Source organism: Phyllostomus hastatus, unplaced genomic scaffold, assembly GCF_019186645.2.
Source record: "Phyllostomus hastatus isolate PE091 unplaced genomic scaffold, TTU_PhHast_1.1 phas_contig_209, whole genome shotgun sequence".
NCBI classification, from domain to species: Eukaryota; Metazoa; Chordata; class Mammalia; order Chiroptera; family Phyllostomidae; genus Phyllostomus; species Phyllostomus hastatus.
In genome coordinates this window covers 12,319,196-12,337,089 of record NW_025333735.1, presented here as the reverse complement: position 1 = coordinate 12,337,089, position 17,894 = coordinate 12,319,196, and the positions used below count along the sequence as shown (strand labels likewise).

At 37.1% G+C, this 17,894-nt stretch overlaps 1 protein-coding gene across 3 annotated transcripts in view; it reads right to left on the bottom strand.

Annotated features, from left to right (window-relative positions):
• The window catches only part of ERICH3 (glutamate rich 3), a 112,902-nt gene that overhangs the window by 50,808 nt on the left and 44,200 nt on the right, over positions 1–17,894 (bottom strand). For all 3 annotated transcript variants that reach the window (XM_045835585.1, XM_045835587.1, XM_045835586.1), the window contains one exon: positions 3,277–3,457. In XM_045835585.1, coding sequence (XP_045691541.1) covers positions 3,277–3,457 — 181 coding nt within the window. The remainder of the gene's footprint in view (positions 1–3,276; positions 3,458–17,894) is intronic.

The window sequence follows — 17,894 nt, the reverse complement described above, 5'->3', positions numbered from 1 at the left end:
GCTCTACCTAATACACAGAAACAAACACAGGGAGGCTGCCAAAATGAGGAGACAAAGAAATATGGTCCAAATGAAAGAACATAACAAAACTCCATAAAAAAGACTAAACCAAATGGAGATAAGTAATATATCAGATGCAAAGTTCAAAACACTGGTTATTAGGATGCTCAAGGAACTCAGTGGGTACTTTAACAGCATAAAAAGACCCAGGAAGAAATGAAGATTACACTAAGCAAAATAAAGAAAAATTTACAGGGAACCAACAGTGAAGTGGATGAAACCAAGAATCAAATCAATGATTTGGAACATAAATAAGAAAAAGTCATTCAATCAGAACAGCAAGGAAAAAAAGAATAAAAAAAAAGAAACAAGGATAGGCTAGGGAGCCTCTGGGACAACTTCAAATGTATCAACATTCGAATTGTAGGGGTACCAGAAGGAGAAAAAAAAGAGCAAGAAATTGAAAACTTATTAGAAAAAATAATGAAATAAAACTTCCCTAATTTGGTGAAGGAAATAGACAGACAAGTCCAGGAAGCACAGAGAGTCACAAATAAGATGGACCCAAAGAGGACCACACCAAGGCACATCATAATGAAAATGCCAAAGGTTAAAGATAAAGAAAGAATCTTAAAAACAGCAAAAGAAAAGTAGAGAGTTACCTACAAAGGAGTTCCCATAAGACTGCCAGCTGGTTTTTCAGAAGAAACTTTGCAGGCTAGAAGGAACTGGTAAAAAGTATTCAAAATGATGAAAAGCAAGGACCTATAACTTTGGTTACTCTATCCAGCAAAGCTATCATTTAGAATGGAAGGGCAGATAAAGTGCTTCTCAGACAAAGTAAAGCTAAAGGAGTTCATCATCACCAGCCATTATTATATGAAATGTTAAAGAGATTTATTTAAGAAAAAGAAGACCAAAACTATGAACATTAAAATGGCAATAAATTCACGGCTCTCAACAAGAATGTAAAAAACAACCTAAAGAAACAAGCAGAACAGAAACAATCATAAATTTGGAGCTCATTTGGAGGCTTATCAGTTGGGAGGAGGAATGGGGAAAATGGGGGAAAAGGTGCAGGGCAAGAAGTACAAACTGGTTGGTACAGAAGAGGCAGAGGAATGCAAGAACAGTAGGAAATGGAGAAGCCAAAGAACTTATATGCATGACCCGTGGACATGAACTAAGGGTGGGGGATTGCTGGAGGGAATGGGAGGTCCTGGGTAGACAGGGGCAAAGGAAGAAAAATTGGGACAAGTAAAATAGTTTAATCAATATAATACATTTTTAAAAAGCAGAAAAAAAAGAATACTGACATATAAATATTTCTTTTAATAATGAAAACTCTATTACTTTCTAAATAGAGTTTCTCAAGCAAGGAAATCACAAGTTATAGGGGTAGGCAAAAGTAGATTTACAGTTGTTCATATGGAAAAATACAAATTAGTAAATAATAATACATGAATAAAGTCTGTGTTTTAAGTACTCAAAACTGTAAACCTTCTTTTGCCCAACCTTGTATATTCCTATAACAACTCTTTCTTTTAACTGCTGTCCCACAGATTAAATATTTAAAAAAATACTATTGTAAAATATGTGAAACTCTATATGGATTATAAAAATAATTTTATGCTAATGAATAGGATCAGAGTTTGCCACCTCAAAACATGTCTCTTTGGGATATTGATTCTGATTTTTCTTTGGGATATTGATTATTTTAAACTGTCATCATAGATCACTCTAGTATAATATGAACTAGGTGTGGTGCAGGAAACTCAGCAGAGCCTAAATATCAGAGTTCACTCTGTGTCCCTTTGTCTTGTCTCTGAACATTTGCTTTTCATTTCCATGTTGACTGCCTTTCTAGCCTTTGAAGTCCCAGATTCCTACTTCTCCTTCTTAGTTCAGAAAGGCATATAAGCCTCAATTGCCCAATTTGTCTCTGGGCCCATGTTCTTATGGGACCCCCTCTGTGTATATACCAGGTCTGTCTGGAAAAAGTACAACCATTGTTAACATAACAGGAACAGTTTGTGCAACATCATTGTAACCTGGCAGCAAAGGAGAGTGGACTGGAATGCACATTCATGAACAATGAAAACTTCACTGAACTAGTAAGTGGGGGCGGCAGATGCCCATTGAGTGAGCATGTGTACTGTGTGGCCATTGCATTCAAAATGACTAGCAAGTATAGTGCAACAAATATGCTTCAAATTTTGCATCAACCTTGAAAATTCCTCTGTGGAAACTATTCAGTTGATTCAGAAGGCCATAGCTATGGGCAACTGGAGACTGGCAATTTCATCACAAGTTGCCCACACATGCATCACGTCTCATGCAGATTTTTTTTGTGAAACATTGAGTCACCCAGGTGACTCAGCCATCTACAGCCCAGATTTGGTGCCCTATGACTTCTGGCTTTTCCCAAAACTAAAATCACTTTTGAAAAGGAAGAGATTTCAGATCATTGATAAGATTCAGGAAAATACTACAGGGGAGCTGATGGCGATTGAGAGAACTGGGTGAGGTCCCAAGGTGCCTACTTTGAAGAGGACTGAGGCATCATTGTCCTATGTACAAATTTTCCTGTATCTTCTTCAATAAATGTATCCATTTCGCATAGTGTGTGGCTGGATACTTTCTGGACAGACCTAGTATGTAATTAAATTTGGTTATTTCCTCTTATTAATCTATCTCACATCAATTTAATTCTTAGATCTGCTAGAACTTAAAAGTATAGAAGAATTTTTTTCTCACAACACTAACAAACATGGATTGATGATCAAATGAAAGTATAAATGTACTAAATGCATTTGGCTAAATTCTGCACCATGTTATTTAGGTGTGATTCACCCTAAAGTTTATTGGATTTGTGATTTTATCTCAACATACTTCTAAAGAACAAATTGCTAATCTGGTATTTTTCTCTTAGAATAATGTATAATATAATTCACTATGGCATGCCAAATAATTACCTTGTAATTTGGGGGACAGTTTATTCGTGCAACACTTTAGTAATCATATATCTCTATCCCCAAATTAATCTGTTACTGGGTTAAATCGCTCCAAATTCTTCCTTTCGCAATCTGTGAGAGTAATTGCTGCTCCAATTTCAATCACGGAGCAGTAAGTCCTGATTTACTTTGAGGCAGCTGGTTTATAAATCCCTGGATATGCATAATTTCATAGAGAAATTGAAGTCATTTTGATATCAGTAATAGTTTATCTACAACATTAACTTCAAACACTTAGAAAGAATTCACATTTCATGTGTACCTTTTTCAAGCAGTTTGCCTTTGTAGACACACAGGTTTTCCCCACCGCAGTGCTGTTGATAAACTTTTATTTCATCCCGGAAGTCTGGGTGATCATAAGATAGGTGCACATTTCTCCCCAAATAGATCATTGTGATAACTGCATTGCTATGCAGTGGTGTCTTATTAATCCTTCTTGAATCCTAGAATTAAAAAAAAAAGGGGGGCACTTATTAACCAATGACCTTCTAAACAGAGTGTAAGGACATTGTACTATGAAGAACAGAAAAGGTTATTTTTAGGTACCTAGCAATAAAACCTTTATAAAACATCAATCTACACAGTGCACAAAAAGTAAAGCCCATTGCAAAATATGTCCCTCTAACAATTATAACATACGCATTTTGACTTTGCATTTTTAATTAAGTGCTGGGAACTTGGACAAAATTCATCCGTTTTTATTTTGCATGTGTGCATGTGTTTTACATACAACTGTAATGTCAAGGATGCTAAGAGGAAACTGCCCTTGGCTCTTTTAACTGGTTCTCAAAAAAGAACCTTAAATCACATTAATTGAATTAATGTTGGTGACATAATTTTGTTCTAATTGATTGTGATTTATCAGTTGGTTTTGAAATTAAGTGTTCTAGCTTTACACTTCAGCACGGACACCTGAGCTTATTCTGATGCACACATGTGAGTGATTCCTTCTGTGGTCACTCTGAGGAATGGGGACAATGGATGTGCCTAGGGCTACCATTTCACAGGAGGCATTCAACCCAATGAAAAACCAATGATGTTATTTTAAATATCAAATATACCCAACAAGTAAAAAATCACCTCATAAACCTGGCTGATATCCTCTGATGTTGCCCAATTTAAAAAAATTATTTTAAAAAAACTTAAGTTCCAGAAATTAAAAGAAATGTCCTTTCCTTTCCTTTCTACTTCATATAATCTGAAGTATTTTCACAATTGTGAATGAACATAGTGTTTGCCTAATCTTTAGGAGGAAGATGAAGAAAGACATAGAAAAGGGAAGGAGGAAGAGGAGGCAGAGAACTAGGAATGGCTCACTGAGAGATTTTAAAAGGGCCTGGTAAGAATATTTTGACTTTAAGTGTCAAAATACAGAGGCCAAATATTATTTTTAACTTACTTCGCTTTTTTAAAACTCAATGTTTAGCTAATGAAAAATATGAAGAGACTAACTTTTAGCGAATCCAAGGCTATTATTTGAGTTTGATTTTATTGAATTACAGATGCCTTGGAAGCATGCACTTATTTTTTAAAAATAACAAGTTGCAATAAAAATTTCATTAAAATTTTTTTTATTTATTTACTTTTAGAGAGGGGAAGGGAGGTAGAAAGAGAGAGAGAGAAACATCAATGTGTGGTTGCCTCTCATGTGGCCCCCAATGGGGACCTGGCCCTCAACCCAGGCATGTGCCCTGACTGGGAATCGAATTGCAATGCTTTGGTTTGCAGTCCGTGCTCAATCCACTGAGCTACGCCAGCCAGGGCTTAAAAATTTCTGAAGGAACTACTAAAATATTTCCATCTCTAAATTCATCCCCTTCCATTTCAAAGATTTTTTTTTTCACTCAATTCTATTTCTCTGAAGTAAAACCCCGAGGAAGTAACTGTGATAAATGAAGTTCTACAAATGACAGTTTGAAACAGTGTAAATAGAGGGGGAGTGTGAGGTTTAAAATTTAAGCCAATTGTCTTGCCTGTGGACACACGGAACTCCCAAACAGAAATATTTCAGGGACATCAAGAGCCATGAAGGTAAATCAGGAAACTGGATAATTCTTTGCAGATGAGAAGCATTTCCTCGAGTTGAAAGCAAAGGGATGATGGCAGGCCTGGCTCCTAGCTGCAAAATTACCCCATGTTTCCTCTCGCCTGGGCAGCTGTGGAGCTGTGACATGCGTATGTGTGCAGCCTAATGCACAATCACCAGCCTAAGGCACATCCAGTGCCAAGCTCCCACTAGAACATTTCATGATAAAACGGATGAAATAAAGCATCCCCCTTTTGTTAAGCAGTATTTTCTAAAGTGGCATGGATTCAGAGGCAGTTCTGTAAGCTTCTGGAAGATAAGCACTATATAAATACAATGTAATAGCAGGATTGGAGTGAAGGAAAACCTGCCTCATATGTACAAAATGAGAACTGGAAGGAGGAACATTTAAGAATAAAATAAAGAAAGTGACAGCTCTTCACCCTTTTCATTTACTCTTATTCATATTCTTTTTTTCTGCTAAAATGTATTCCTGATAGCAAATCTCTTTTCTCCTGGGTCTACTTATTTCATTCCTTTAAAAAATATTCCCTTATTATTGCCACCAAATAGCCTTTTCTGAGTTCTAACAGGAGGCCCAAGTGACAGCTCATGATTAAATGCGTGTACTAGGAAACGGACAATTGTTTCTTTCAGCTGACTAAATTGCCTCTACACTCACCATCTTCCAAGGTTATAATGACCCCAGACTGACCAAACTGTAACAGGCCTACACGACCCTTTCTGCTATCCTCAAGCAAAAGTCAAATCATCTATTAAAAGTCAGCTCCATTTTTTTTATTCCAAAGTAGAGGCTTATTTATTAAGAATTATTTAGTTTTTGCATAAAAGTCACCAATTGTTCTTCATTGAGTTTTTAACACACATCCATTCTTTGGGGTTCCTCTATTCAACCTACCACTTTCAAAAATACAGCTCTTTCTAGCACTGAGAAGGACAGTTAAGAAGAGCAACAAGGCCTCACGGACCTGCACGACTAAGGGTTACCTTTCTGACTTCCATCTCCAGTTGCTTATGACTCTCTTCATTTCTTTACAGGTTTTTCAGGCAAGTACAATCTGAGCTGGCAAACAGCAAGGCCACTGAGTGGTTAACCAGTTAGCCATTATATATTTGTAATATATAGCATTCAATTGATATATTGTTTTCACTGGGATCCCTGCCCAGGCCTGTGTGGGGTGGATATAAGATTTCTATAGATGTCCAAGTACATGTACTTGGTGATAATGTTGGGCAGCAATTTCTTTCCATCCATGTAGCCAAGCCCTGATGACCTCTGGACAAAATAGTCATACCTGGACCACTGCAATAAACTTCCAGTTAGTAGGGTAACCATAGAACTTATGATCCAAACTAAAACATACTGAAAGAGATGTTACTAATAATTATGCTAGAAAAAAGAACATTAATTTGAACTGTTCCAGGAATGCTGGGATGCATGCTTACCCTACTAATAGGTTTCCCCACTTCTAGCCTGATATCCCTCAACATCTCCCTCCTCCTGCACATCAGCGTGATCTCCTGTCACTAAATGGATCATAGGGCTTTACTGTTAAAGTCCTCCAATGATTCCTGCTAGCCAGAAGATGAGGTCCTCAGGCAACACAAAATGTCTAATACTCTCTAACTCCTACCGTCTCTCAACTATTGCAGTTTCTTGTGTTCGCATTAAAAAGCCCAGCAACCAAACTAATTATAGTAGCACAAACACTACCAACCTGTTTTTAATCTTCAGAAGTATAACTCTATGAGTCACATGACATTGACACCATTTCCTTATTCTCCTCTCATTAGACAAGGGCAGTGTCTTAACTATCTTTACACCCCCAATGTCTTGCTAGTGTTGGCATCTAGTGTTGGACACATACATGGAACTGTTAAGGATTCAAGATTCAGTCCTTTGCTGAGACAAAGCTATTAATAAGTTGATCCCACCCTAAATCAGAAGCTTTCTATATTTATAGAAACTTGATAAAATTCAGAACACAAAAACCATTTCAAGGCATTCCATTAAACAGAATGACCCCTTCGGTGATTAAGCCTTGATAAGATCAACAGAAGTCCTGACCATAAAAAGTGTCAGACAGTCCCCATGTTGACTCTGATGGCCTTAGGAAGAAAAAGATTCTGACAGGAGCCAGAAAAAGAGTGTTCATTTCCTAAAGGTTCAGGAAGCAGCTGGTTACAATGGAAACATAGAGCACCCTCACTATGCTCATTTGGTTCTCTTTGTCTTCTTCCTCGCCGGTTTTCCCTTGTTCTCTCCTCCTCCTTCCTTTGCTTTATTATGCTTCCTCTTTCCACTTTCTTCATGCCCATTTCTTACCACTGTGTAACCTGTACCACATGCTTACTCCCTTCATGCTCACAAACACTGCAATCCTTCCGAGTCATCAGAGCTCCAAATTTTGAGGATGCTGAGTTCACACACGTGTATGTCCTTCCTCATTTCCCTCAACAGAATAAATTCAGTAACTCTGCTAAGAGCTAGAAATTATCCAGGTGGACTTTGCTTTGGGTGAAAAGACCCCCAAATCTGACCCTCTTCGCAAAAAGGCATTCTTTAAGCTCCAGCTACTGCAGATACCCAGAAGGATCTTGGCTCTTCCTTTTCCCAGGGCTTTATTTCGCAAGGCCATCTGCTAAGATATTTGGCTGTTGAATTGGATTTTTACACTGTTTTTCAAGTCCTTTTAGTTATGTAGTTGCCAAACTGCAATGTTAATTTTAAGCAAAAACATTGTTTAAAGTAAGGCGTTTGTCTGAAATAAATCAACCCTACTATGAGATATGTTGAATAACCATATATTAAAATCATGCTGATGTTTTCCTTTTTTAATTTCAAATCTGAGTCCTCTGATGATAAAAGCCAAGACTAAAACAAACCAAAATAATGCATTGGCTAGAATGGAAACTGAAAAACTATTTTAAAATTAATTCAAACAGGAGAAATGTACAATTTCTCTAGGAAAGCTAATATTTGTTTTGCTTGACTTGGAGAAAAGGGGTGTGCACCAGAAAGGTATAACTGATATCCATGACATTTTCTTGAGATAAAAAGAATAATTGAGTTTGTTTTCCATACAAGTAATAGAGCAATATCTATTTATGAACACAATACTAATAAGTATTTGATTAAATATAAATAAAATCAAGTACCTGTCCTCAACAAGCTTTATAAGACTACAAGTAAAGAATAATATATGACCTAAGCAGAACCCAGTAAAGGACATAAGAAAAGCGACAACGTCCTTTTGAAGAAAGAAGAAGTGGGGTCCTACTACAATGTACAGAAATACACTATAAAGTGCAAAGCTTTTGGGGGACTGGGAAAGTTGTGGTCACACACCCTTCTTATCTGTCAGATACTCACAGGTAATTAATTCATAGAAAAAGAACATTTGCCTTCCTAATGGAAATATAAGTTAGAGGTCTAACTGGTGCCTGTGTTGAAGAAACACAGTTAGAATTGCCTGGCCAGTTACAATTATTATCATCAAAGATCTGAGAGAATAAGTCTTGTAAATAAATTCCATATGACTAATTCGAGGGTGACGATGCAGGCTGCCGGCGTCAGCCCCCTGCACGTGCACACTCAGCCTGCCAGTAACTAGTCATGGGACCTTGGGCAGCTTATTTAAGCTTTCTTGCCTCAGAGTCCTTATTTTTAGTGTGAAGAAATGATTTTCTCTTTCTTGGGTTTATTGTGTGGATTTAATGAGAAAATGTATGTAAAGGATGGATTAAAACTCCCAGCACATGGGAAAGGGTGACAAAAGGAAAAGTATAATTATTGTTGTTATCATTCAATAACTTCTCTGTTTTATTGAAAGTTAACAAAAGACCAACACATAATAGCATGTAAGTGAAAATAAAAGAGTATAGATGATTTAAAAGTGGGTGAATTTCTGGCAGAAAAGAATAAACAAAGAACACAGTTCAGAGGTGGGGAAGTGGTAGACCAGACAGTTGAGGGTGTAGGAAATACTGAGTTCAGTTTGGCTTGGATAGGAGCAGAGGCAAAGCTGGACAGGGGTAAAAATCTGAAAGCCCCAGTGTACCAAGCATGTCTTTGTATTCTGATATTTTGACATCAGGGGCTCAGTGATCCTGGGGAGACTACCCCTCCCAGAGCTAACCAATTCTTAGAGATAGTAAATTAACTGCCTGGGAGAGAACTTTTCACATGCAAAGCAGGCCAGAGCCCACACCCACCAGCCCCCTCTGCTACTTGGCTCTTGGACTCTGGGCCAATATTCCACCCCTCCCCACCCTGCCCTAATCACCCCTGCATCAGGTACCAGACAACTAAGGGCAGCTTTTACACCCCAGAACCTACCAAAATTATTCACACTACTCAATCCTAAATCTGCTTACCCTGCTTCTCCCGCTCCTATATCTGCTTACCCTGCTTCTCCCGCTCCTTTTCTCAGAAACCACAGCAAAAGCTCTTGCCTGTGTTTTCTTCGCACTCCTTCAGCCTCCTGACAGACCCCTCAGTCAGTTCTTCCCTGCACTGTGTGACATGGTGTGATGGCTACTTTTATCTATCACCTTAGCTGGGCCACAATGCCCAGGTACATGGGCAAATACTGCTCTGGACAGAACCCTGACTAACACACATGGCATGCCCCCTTCTCTTGGGAACTATAAGTGACAAGTGTCTCTCCTATGGCAATCATCTCATCTATGGATCTCAATGTACCTAGAAAACAATAAAACCTACATTTTAAAACAGCCAGACAGAAGAATGTACCTGTTCTCATTAGGAAAGAGGAACTGGTGAAGGTATTAAGCAGGGCAGGATCATGCCGAAAGCTATTCTACAAGGTTTAATTTAACATCATCATGTAAAATCTGCTAATACTGAAATGGACTTCATTTACCCCCACTTTCTGCATTTTACCCTCTGCTCCCACTAACTTCCTACTTATCTTTCAAGGCCCATTCCGAATGCCATTTTCTTTCTGAAGCACTCTCCAATCTCCTCATTCAGAATGAATATATCCTTCCTCTCTGTTCCCATTGTGCTTTATTTATACCACTATGCTTGTTCTCATCACAATGTATCATGGTTAATTGTACATATTTCTGTCTCTCTTGCTAAACTGCAATCTTCCGAGAACAGGATTTGGTCTTATTTATCTTGGTAGCCTCAGCACCTAGCACAGTGCATGTCATTATAAATAAAAGCCAAATTGAACTACTTGTTGATTTAGAGGCAGGACATAAGTATGTAAATGACTACAATAGCAATAACCTGGTAAGGAGTTTGGCAACAAGCGTCTGAACCGAGGATGTTGCAGTGGGAACAAGAAAGGATTAATACACACATGAGCCGTTGTTAAGGTGTCACGCTGTGCTGTCTGAGACAGCAGCCATTTGCCATATTTGGCTGTTGGGTGCCTGAAAGGTGGCTCATTCACATGAGAAGTGCTGTAAGTATAAAATACTGAATTTAAAGATATGGTATTAAAAATTGTATAATATTTCATTATAGTTTTTATAATGATTTCACATTTAAATAATAGATAACATTTTGAATATACTTGGTTAAAGAAAATATACTTTGAAAATAAATTTCATGTGTTTTTACCTTTTGAAAGTAGTTATTAGAAAATTAAAATTGTTTTTGTAGTTTATAGAATATGTCTATTGGACATTTCTGATCTAGAAGATTCAGCAGTTAATTTGATGTGTGATGAAGATGGAAGAGGGAATCCTAGATTTTGAGCTCAAATTATTAGATTAAAGGTCCTGCTTTAGGAGAAATAAGGCAATGAAACAGAGACCCTGGCTTAAATTGTAACCACGTCTAATTCAAGGGGCAGTAGGACCTACCAATAAGGCATGTGTTCTTATTCACTGTATTATTTACCATATTTTACTGTGTATAATACGCATCTATGTTTTTGGCCCAAACTTTCAGGGAAATAATCTCATTTTAATTTTTTAAATTTAATTTTTTAATTACTTACATTTAGAAACAAAACCAATATTGTATTCCAGGGTATTATGTTGCATATGGATATCATTATTGCTTTCTAGAGTTACACTGTTAACACATAAGCATAAATAAAAGAATTAAAAACAGTTATATAGATACAAAATTAGTACCACCTATGTATAATGCACATCCTTATTTTTCCCTCAAAAATTTGGGCAAAAAAGTGCACATTATACACTGCAAAGTATGGGTATCTTGGTAGCCTCATGTGGAGTCTAGGAGGTCAACCAGATACAGAGAAAGCCCCAGGTTAGTTCTTCCTTGTGAGGCAGGAGATAGTCAGGAAGGAAACTCCAGAGACCCCGCAGGGCTGAGGTAGAAAACATCTATACATGACAAAGACCCCCTAAGATGGGTTTTTCCTGTTTTCTGGGATAACTCTGAAATGAATCATGGAATGCGCCTGCGTGCTACCCATGCACATACGTGATTATAATATTATAATGAAATAACACTGTGGGACTCCCTTCTCCAGTAGCCAAAGAAAATCATGGGAAACCACACATGCACAATAGCTTTGAAATCCAACTCCTTGTACCTGCACAGGAAAACCCCGCAAAAGACTAGCAAGTGAGCTTCTGCCCCTATAATAGAATCCCCCAGCCCATGCGTCCCTTCTCTGCTCAGAGTTGGCCCACTCCCATGTCCTGTGGAGTGTACTACCACTTAATAAATCTTCCTTCTTTCTTTATGCTATAAATTTTGTGTGTTCGGTTCAATTCTTTGTCCTCGATCACTAAGAGCCTGGTTACCTGTGCACACCTGTGACACTTGGAGAAGCTCATTGCCCTCTCTCTCACTAATCATATAAGAATTAAACAACTTGGTTTCTCTAATTGCTAAAGATAATGATTAAGCAGGTTTTTGTCTGAAAGTCTGCATTTTCACATTTATAAGCGCTGTCTATGGGACTGTCCATGGCTTCAGTAGACTGCTACCTAGAGTCGGCGGCAAGCAATTATGAGTGAGAACACAAAAATCTGCAGATGGATGAGACAAACCTCAGAGCAAATTCCAACTAATCTCATAGATTCTGTAAAAGCGGTGTACAGCTCTGCAGGTCCTAGAACGAAATGAAACAGAGCACTGGGGCACAGATGCAACTCGCTGGGTGGTGAGACCTACCACATATCATCCTCTGGCTCAGTGGACCGACCCCTAAAGACACAGTCCACAGAGCTCAGGGACCATGTTCCACACATTCATAGAAGAACCACCTTCTGCCCCTTTCTTTCCTTTCAAAAGCATTTAAAGGATGCTTTGAGGTAGTATTCATAAAATAAAAGAGTGAATTTAATGTGTAAATTAGTCATGAGAGCCACCTCCCCTTAAAGGAATCATTTCTAGATCAAAATAAAATAAATCCAAGTCTAAAAGTAAAAGTGCATGAGTAACTCCATTGTGCAGATTTTATTCTATACCCAGGACCAAGGGACAAATCCAAGGGACACCTAGAAAACTATCAGAACCATGTGGGAAGATGACTACCTCTTGAATAAAAAACAGCTATCAAGATCTAAACCTATGGTGATGGCTAGATTTAGAAGTGAAGAAGAAGGGACACAGAAAAGCAAGTCAAGAGGTAAGAGAACATGACAAAGATGCATGAAGAAAATAGAGTGGCATGGAAGGCAAGAGAGGAGTTTCAAGGAAAAGTCAATAAGAGCATAAAATGCTACTAAGAGAAACTATAGCAAGTAGAAAATAAAAACTGAGATGATAGAAGGAAGCCTAATTATACGACTAAACAAAATAAATGTAATTGGACTAAGCTCACTTGTTAAAGCAACAGAGAGTCTTGGCTTGAAATAAACACAGAGCACTCATATGTTGCATAAATACATTTAAAGCCTAAAGCTTAAATGTAAAGACATCAAAGCCTAAAAATAAAAGAACTATATACTAAATGCTAATCTAAGAAATAAGGAAAAATTAAATACTAATCTAAAGAAAATAAGGTAAATAATAATGAGTCAAAATAGTTTTTAAGGCCCAAAGTAATAAGTAACAAAGAGGATCCTTTTTTAATGATTAAAAAAAGATCACTTCACCCACAGAAAAGAGTAATCCTAAATCTGAGGGCATATAGCAAGATATTCTCAACATTTACAAAATAGAAGGTATCATTTACAAAACAAAGCAAGGAGAAATTGATGGATCTACAATTACAGAGAACAACCATTAGAATTCAGAAACTGGGAGACCACACAGATTTTTTAAAATGCTAAGTATGTAAAAATATGAACGACATAATTTACATTTCTTATCTATTGGGCATTTGTAGAATGCTGATCCCAAAATTTAGAGAATAACAATCTTTACAAAAACTGAACATATATATTAGCCTACAAAGCAAATCTTCACAAATACCAAAGAATCAAAATCATACGGAACAGGAATAAGCAGCTTTTAAAAAGTAACATTCAGTGAACACAAAGGGAGAACTCAGAATTAAAATAAGGCAGTAGAAGAAAAATCTCAGCAGTATGTGTGGAAAGTAAAAGTGAAAACATTTCCCAGCAAGTAGAATAAAAAGACAAAGAAGTAGAAAATGGGAAAGAAAAGCTAAGAATATTAAAGCATCAGTTTAGCAGTTCTAACATTCCCAAAATAGGGATTTCAAAAAGAGAAAACAGAAGGGGGTTTTCTTAGGGTTTTTTTAAAGACCGAGCCAAACTGAAGACTTGTGACTCAAGAGACAGACATGTTAAGGTCTGTCAAAGCCGGGATGCCTGCTGACACCATGCTGCATTTCTAACCTCAGAATGTCCAAGCCAAGCTGCCTCAAATGCTTATCTGTGTTTCACTTGTCATGCCAAAGGCTGGAGAAGTTGCTGCTCTCTCCTCTGAGCTCATTTACAGAAGCTCATTCACCTAACTGTATTCCTGTTGATGTCCACTGTCTGGCCCACACCATCTAGGACCTTCTAGACGTCCTGACTCTGGTGAACTCCATTTTCTTATGACACACTAATGACCTGGCTTCTCTGACTTCCCCAGAAGAGGTTCTTAAAGCTATTTTTTAAAAAAAATAGCCCTAGACTCTGACTCAAAAACTCCTTCCAGCTTATTTTCTCCTGAAAATATTATCCTTTTGTTACGATGCCAGCTTTGAGCTTATTTCTAAAGTTTTATGCATATAAGTAATAGTACACCAGAGAAAAGCAAGGACGCAGTTAACATATGTAGTTGCTCTGGGAAGCAATAAGGGATGTGAAGGCTCAGGACCAGGGACTCAGAATACGACAGTAGTCTTCTACCTTGTTAAGAAGTAATGGTGTGAACACGGGTGTTTGCTTGATTACTGTTGTTTAACTTGTACACGTAGATGTTTTATATTCTTATGGTTTATGAGGCATTTAAACTTTTTCTTATAAGTATGAACAGGTAATTTATCTCAGTAATATACCTCAACATAATAAAAATCAAATGTTGCCAACAAGAGGGGATGATGAAGAAGTCACTTTATTTGCTGAGTGGGTACCACATCCTTTGAGAGAGCATGTTTGTAGGCCTGGTAGAGGCCAGTACCAGCAGGCAGATGGTTGAAAATAAGTTAGTAGATGTGGTAGATTCTATTATTGCTCCAAATATTCACTGCCACTCTCTGAGAGAAGATAATATTTCCCATTCTACTAATGTCAGGTTTGAGACAGGAGTTCAAGCACAAGTGGCATGTGTCAGTTCTGAGTGGAATCTTAAAAGCATTCCATGGTTCTGCTGTCATGAGGCCAACATACCACAAACAGGGACAACTCCTCAAGACTAGGTCCCCGAATTGCAGCTGACTAACAACAGATAATAATAAGAACAAGAAATAAACCTGTGTTGTTACAAGCTGAGTTGCCTGGGGTTGTTCGTTAAACTAAGAGACAGCAGACTAGTCCTCAGAGAGCTTTGAAGCAGCAAAGGAGAAAAACAGAAGTCTAAGGCCACAGAATGTGAGGAAAGGATTTGGTTGCTTTACATGAAGTCTAGGTATGTTGAGAGACAGAGAAGAATATTGGAGAGAGAATAAAAATACAAGTTAAAGAGGAAAATGGCAGACAATATTGAGTGCATGCATAATGGAAGAGGATAAAATTAAGGACACAGAGCAGAGCATGGGCCTCAGAGATGAGGGATACAATGCTCTATCCGAGACTGTAACAAAGGAAGAAAACTGGTGGAAATAGAAGTGAAAGGAGGAAATCTAAGCAAGTACAAGGAAAATAGTCCCAATTTCTTGAGAAAGTTATTGGTGAGGATAGATGCTAAGAGTGAAATGCAAAGCAAAAAGTAAATAAAGCATTTAAGAATGAAGTTGGTTACAATGGCATTTTTCACAAAACTAAAACAAATAATTTTAAAATGTATATGAAACCACAAAAGACCCCAAACAACCAAAGCAATCTTGAAAAAGAAGAAAGCTGGAGGTATCATCCTTCCTGGTTTCAGACTATACTACAAAGCTAAAGTAAACAAAACAGAATGGTATAAACATAAAAACAGAGGCACAGATCAATGGAACAAAATAGAAAGCTCAGAATTAACCTGCACATACATGAACAATTAACTTACAACAAAGGAGCTAAGAATATACAATGGGGAAAAAACAGTCTCTTCAATAAATGGTGCTGGGAAAACTGGATAGCTACATGAAAAAGAATGAAACTAGACACTATCTTACATCAGATACAAAAATTAATTCAAGATGGATTAAATATTTGAATGTAAGACCTGAAACCATAAAGTTCCTGGCGAAAAAAAAAAAAACATAGGCAGTAAGGTTCTTGATAAGCCCTTCATCTTAGTGGGGAGTTTATTTATTTATTTATTTTTGGATATGACTCCAAAGCCAAGGGAAACAAAGGCAAAAATAAACAAATGGGATTACACTAAACTACGAAGCTTCGGTACAGCAAATGAAACCATAAACAAGGCTAAAAGGTACCCTATTGAATGGGAGAAGATATTTACAAATCATATCCAATAAGGGGTTAATATCTAAACTATATTTTTAAAAAACTCACATAACTCAACAACATAAAAACAAAAGAACCAAATTATAAAATGAGCAGGTGATGTAAAGTTTCAGGGCTGTCCAACCTTTTGACGTCTCTGTGCCACACTGGAAGAAGAGTTGTCTTGGGCCACACATTAAATACACTGTGATGCGTAATTACAAAAAAATTGCATAATGTTTTAAGTAAATTTACAGGTTTGTGTTGGGCTGCATTCACAGTCATCCTGGGCTTCATGCAGCCCATGGGCCGCAGGTTGGACACCCCTGAGAGACATTTTTCCAAAGAAGACATACAAGTGGCCAGCAGGCACATAAGAAGATGTTCAACATCACCAATTATCAAGGAAATGCAAATCAAAACCACAATGAGACATCACCTCACACATGTTAAGGTGTCTCTTATCGAAAGACATCAAATAACAAGTGTTGGAAAGGATGTGAAGAAAAGGGAACCCTTGTTAACTAGTGCAGCCACTATGGGAAACTACGGAGAGTCCTCAAAAAGTTAAGGTAAGAACTATCACATCACCCAGCTATTCCACTTCTGGATATTTATCTGAAGATACAAAACACTGATTCAAAAAGAGATATGCACCCCTAAGTTCACTGAAGCATTATTTACAATATTGAGATGTGGCAATTACCTAAGTGCCCAACAAGGAATGAATGATTAAAGAAGATGTGATACACACATGCACACACATACAGTGGAATACTACTCAGCCACAAAAAGGAAATTTGCCATTTGCAACAACATGGATGGACCTTAAGGGTATTATGCCAAGTGAAAAAAGTCAGACATACTAAGACAAATATTGTATGATGTCACTTATATGTGGAATCTAAAATAATGAACAAATAAAGAAAACAAATTCATACATACGGAAAACAAATTGGTGTTTACTAGAGGGGATGGGTGTTGGGGAGGAGGTGAAATGGTTGACACTGTGTGGCAATGGATGGGAGCTAGACTTACTGTGGGAAACACTACACAGTGTATATAGATATCTAATTATAATATATGCTTAAAATTTACACACATATGTAGGGTCCAGCACAGATAATGCCCCTTTTTTATTATAAAATCTTTTATTACAAAATCGAAGCATGTAATTCTATAATACCACAGTATCACGCCATATGACATTTTAGGTGAAATGTTCAAATTAGAACTATAGATTATCACACCCATATTATTACCCTGCCAAGCACACTCAAGCAGCTGCTACTTCTGCTGGACCCTGTATATATGTATTCTTATATACCAGTTTTACCACATTATAACTTTTTTAAAGGAGTGAGGTTGATTTTGAAGAGCCAGCATGCAGCCTCTGTGCATGTTGGTATGACACTCCCTGATTCTCAATCAGTGAAATGTTCACTCATCTATCTGCTAATAATCACAAAAGTGACATAATTATAATTATATATACATATGAAATACGTATATATATAGTGGCACATATATATACACAGACACACACACACATACACTGGCCTTAGGATTATTCATCAGTATTTTGAGGAAATAAGTATAGCAAAGTAAAATATTTTCAAAGGAAATTGAAATAATTTTTTTCTAAATACTATACACTGATTTGCCAATAATCATTAAAAATAAGCTTTAGTAAGATATTTTATATAGTATATATTTTGTTACATTTAAGTTTCTGAATTTTCATAAATTAAATGTTAAAATATTTCTGACATATGATTGAAAGAGCAAATTAAAAAAATAATTTGAAAATGAGTAGAGTACAAACTAAATTTGATCACAAGACACAGTGTATTTTTTTATCCATCGTGCAGTTACTGAACTCC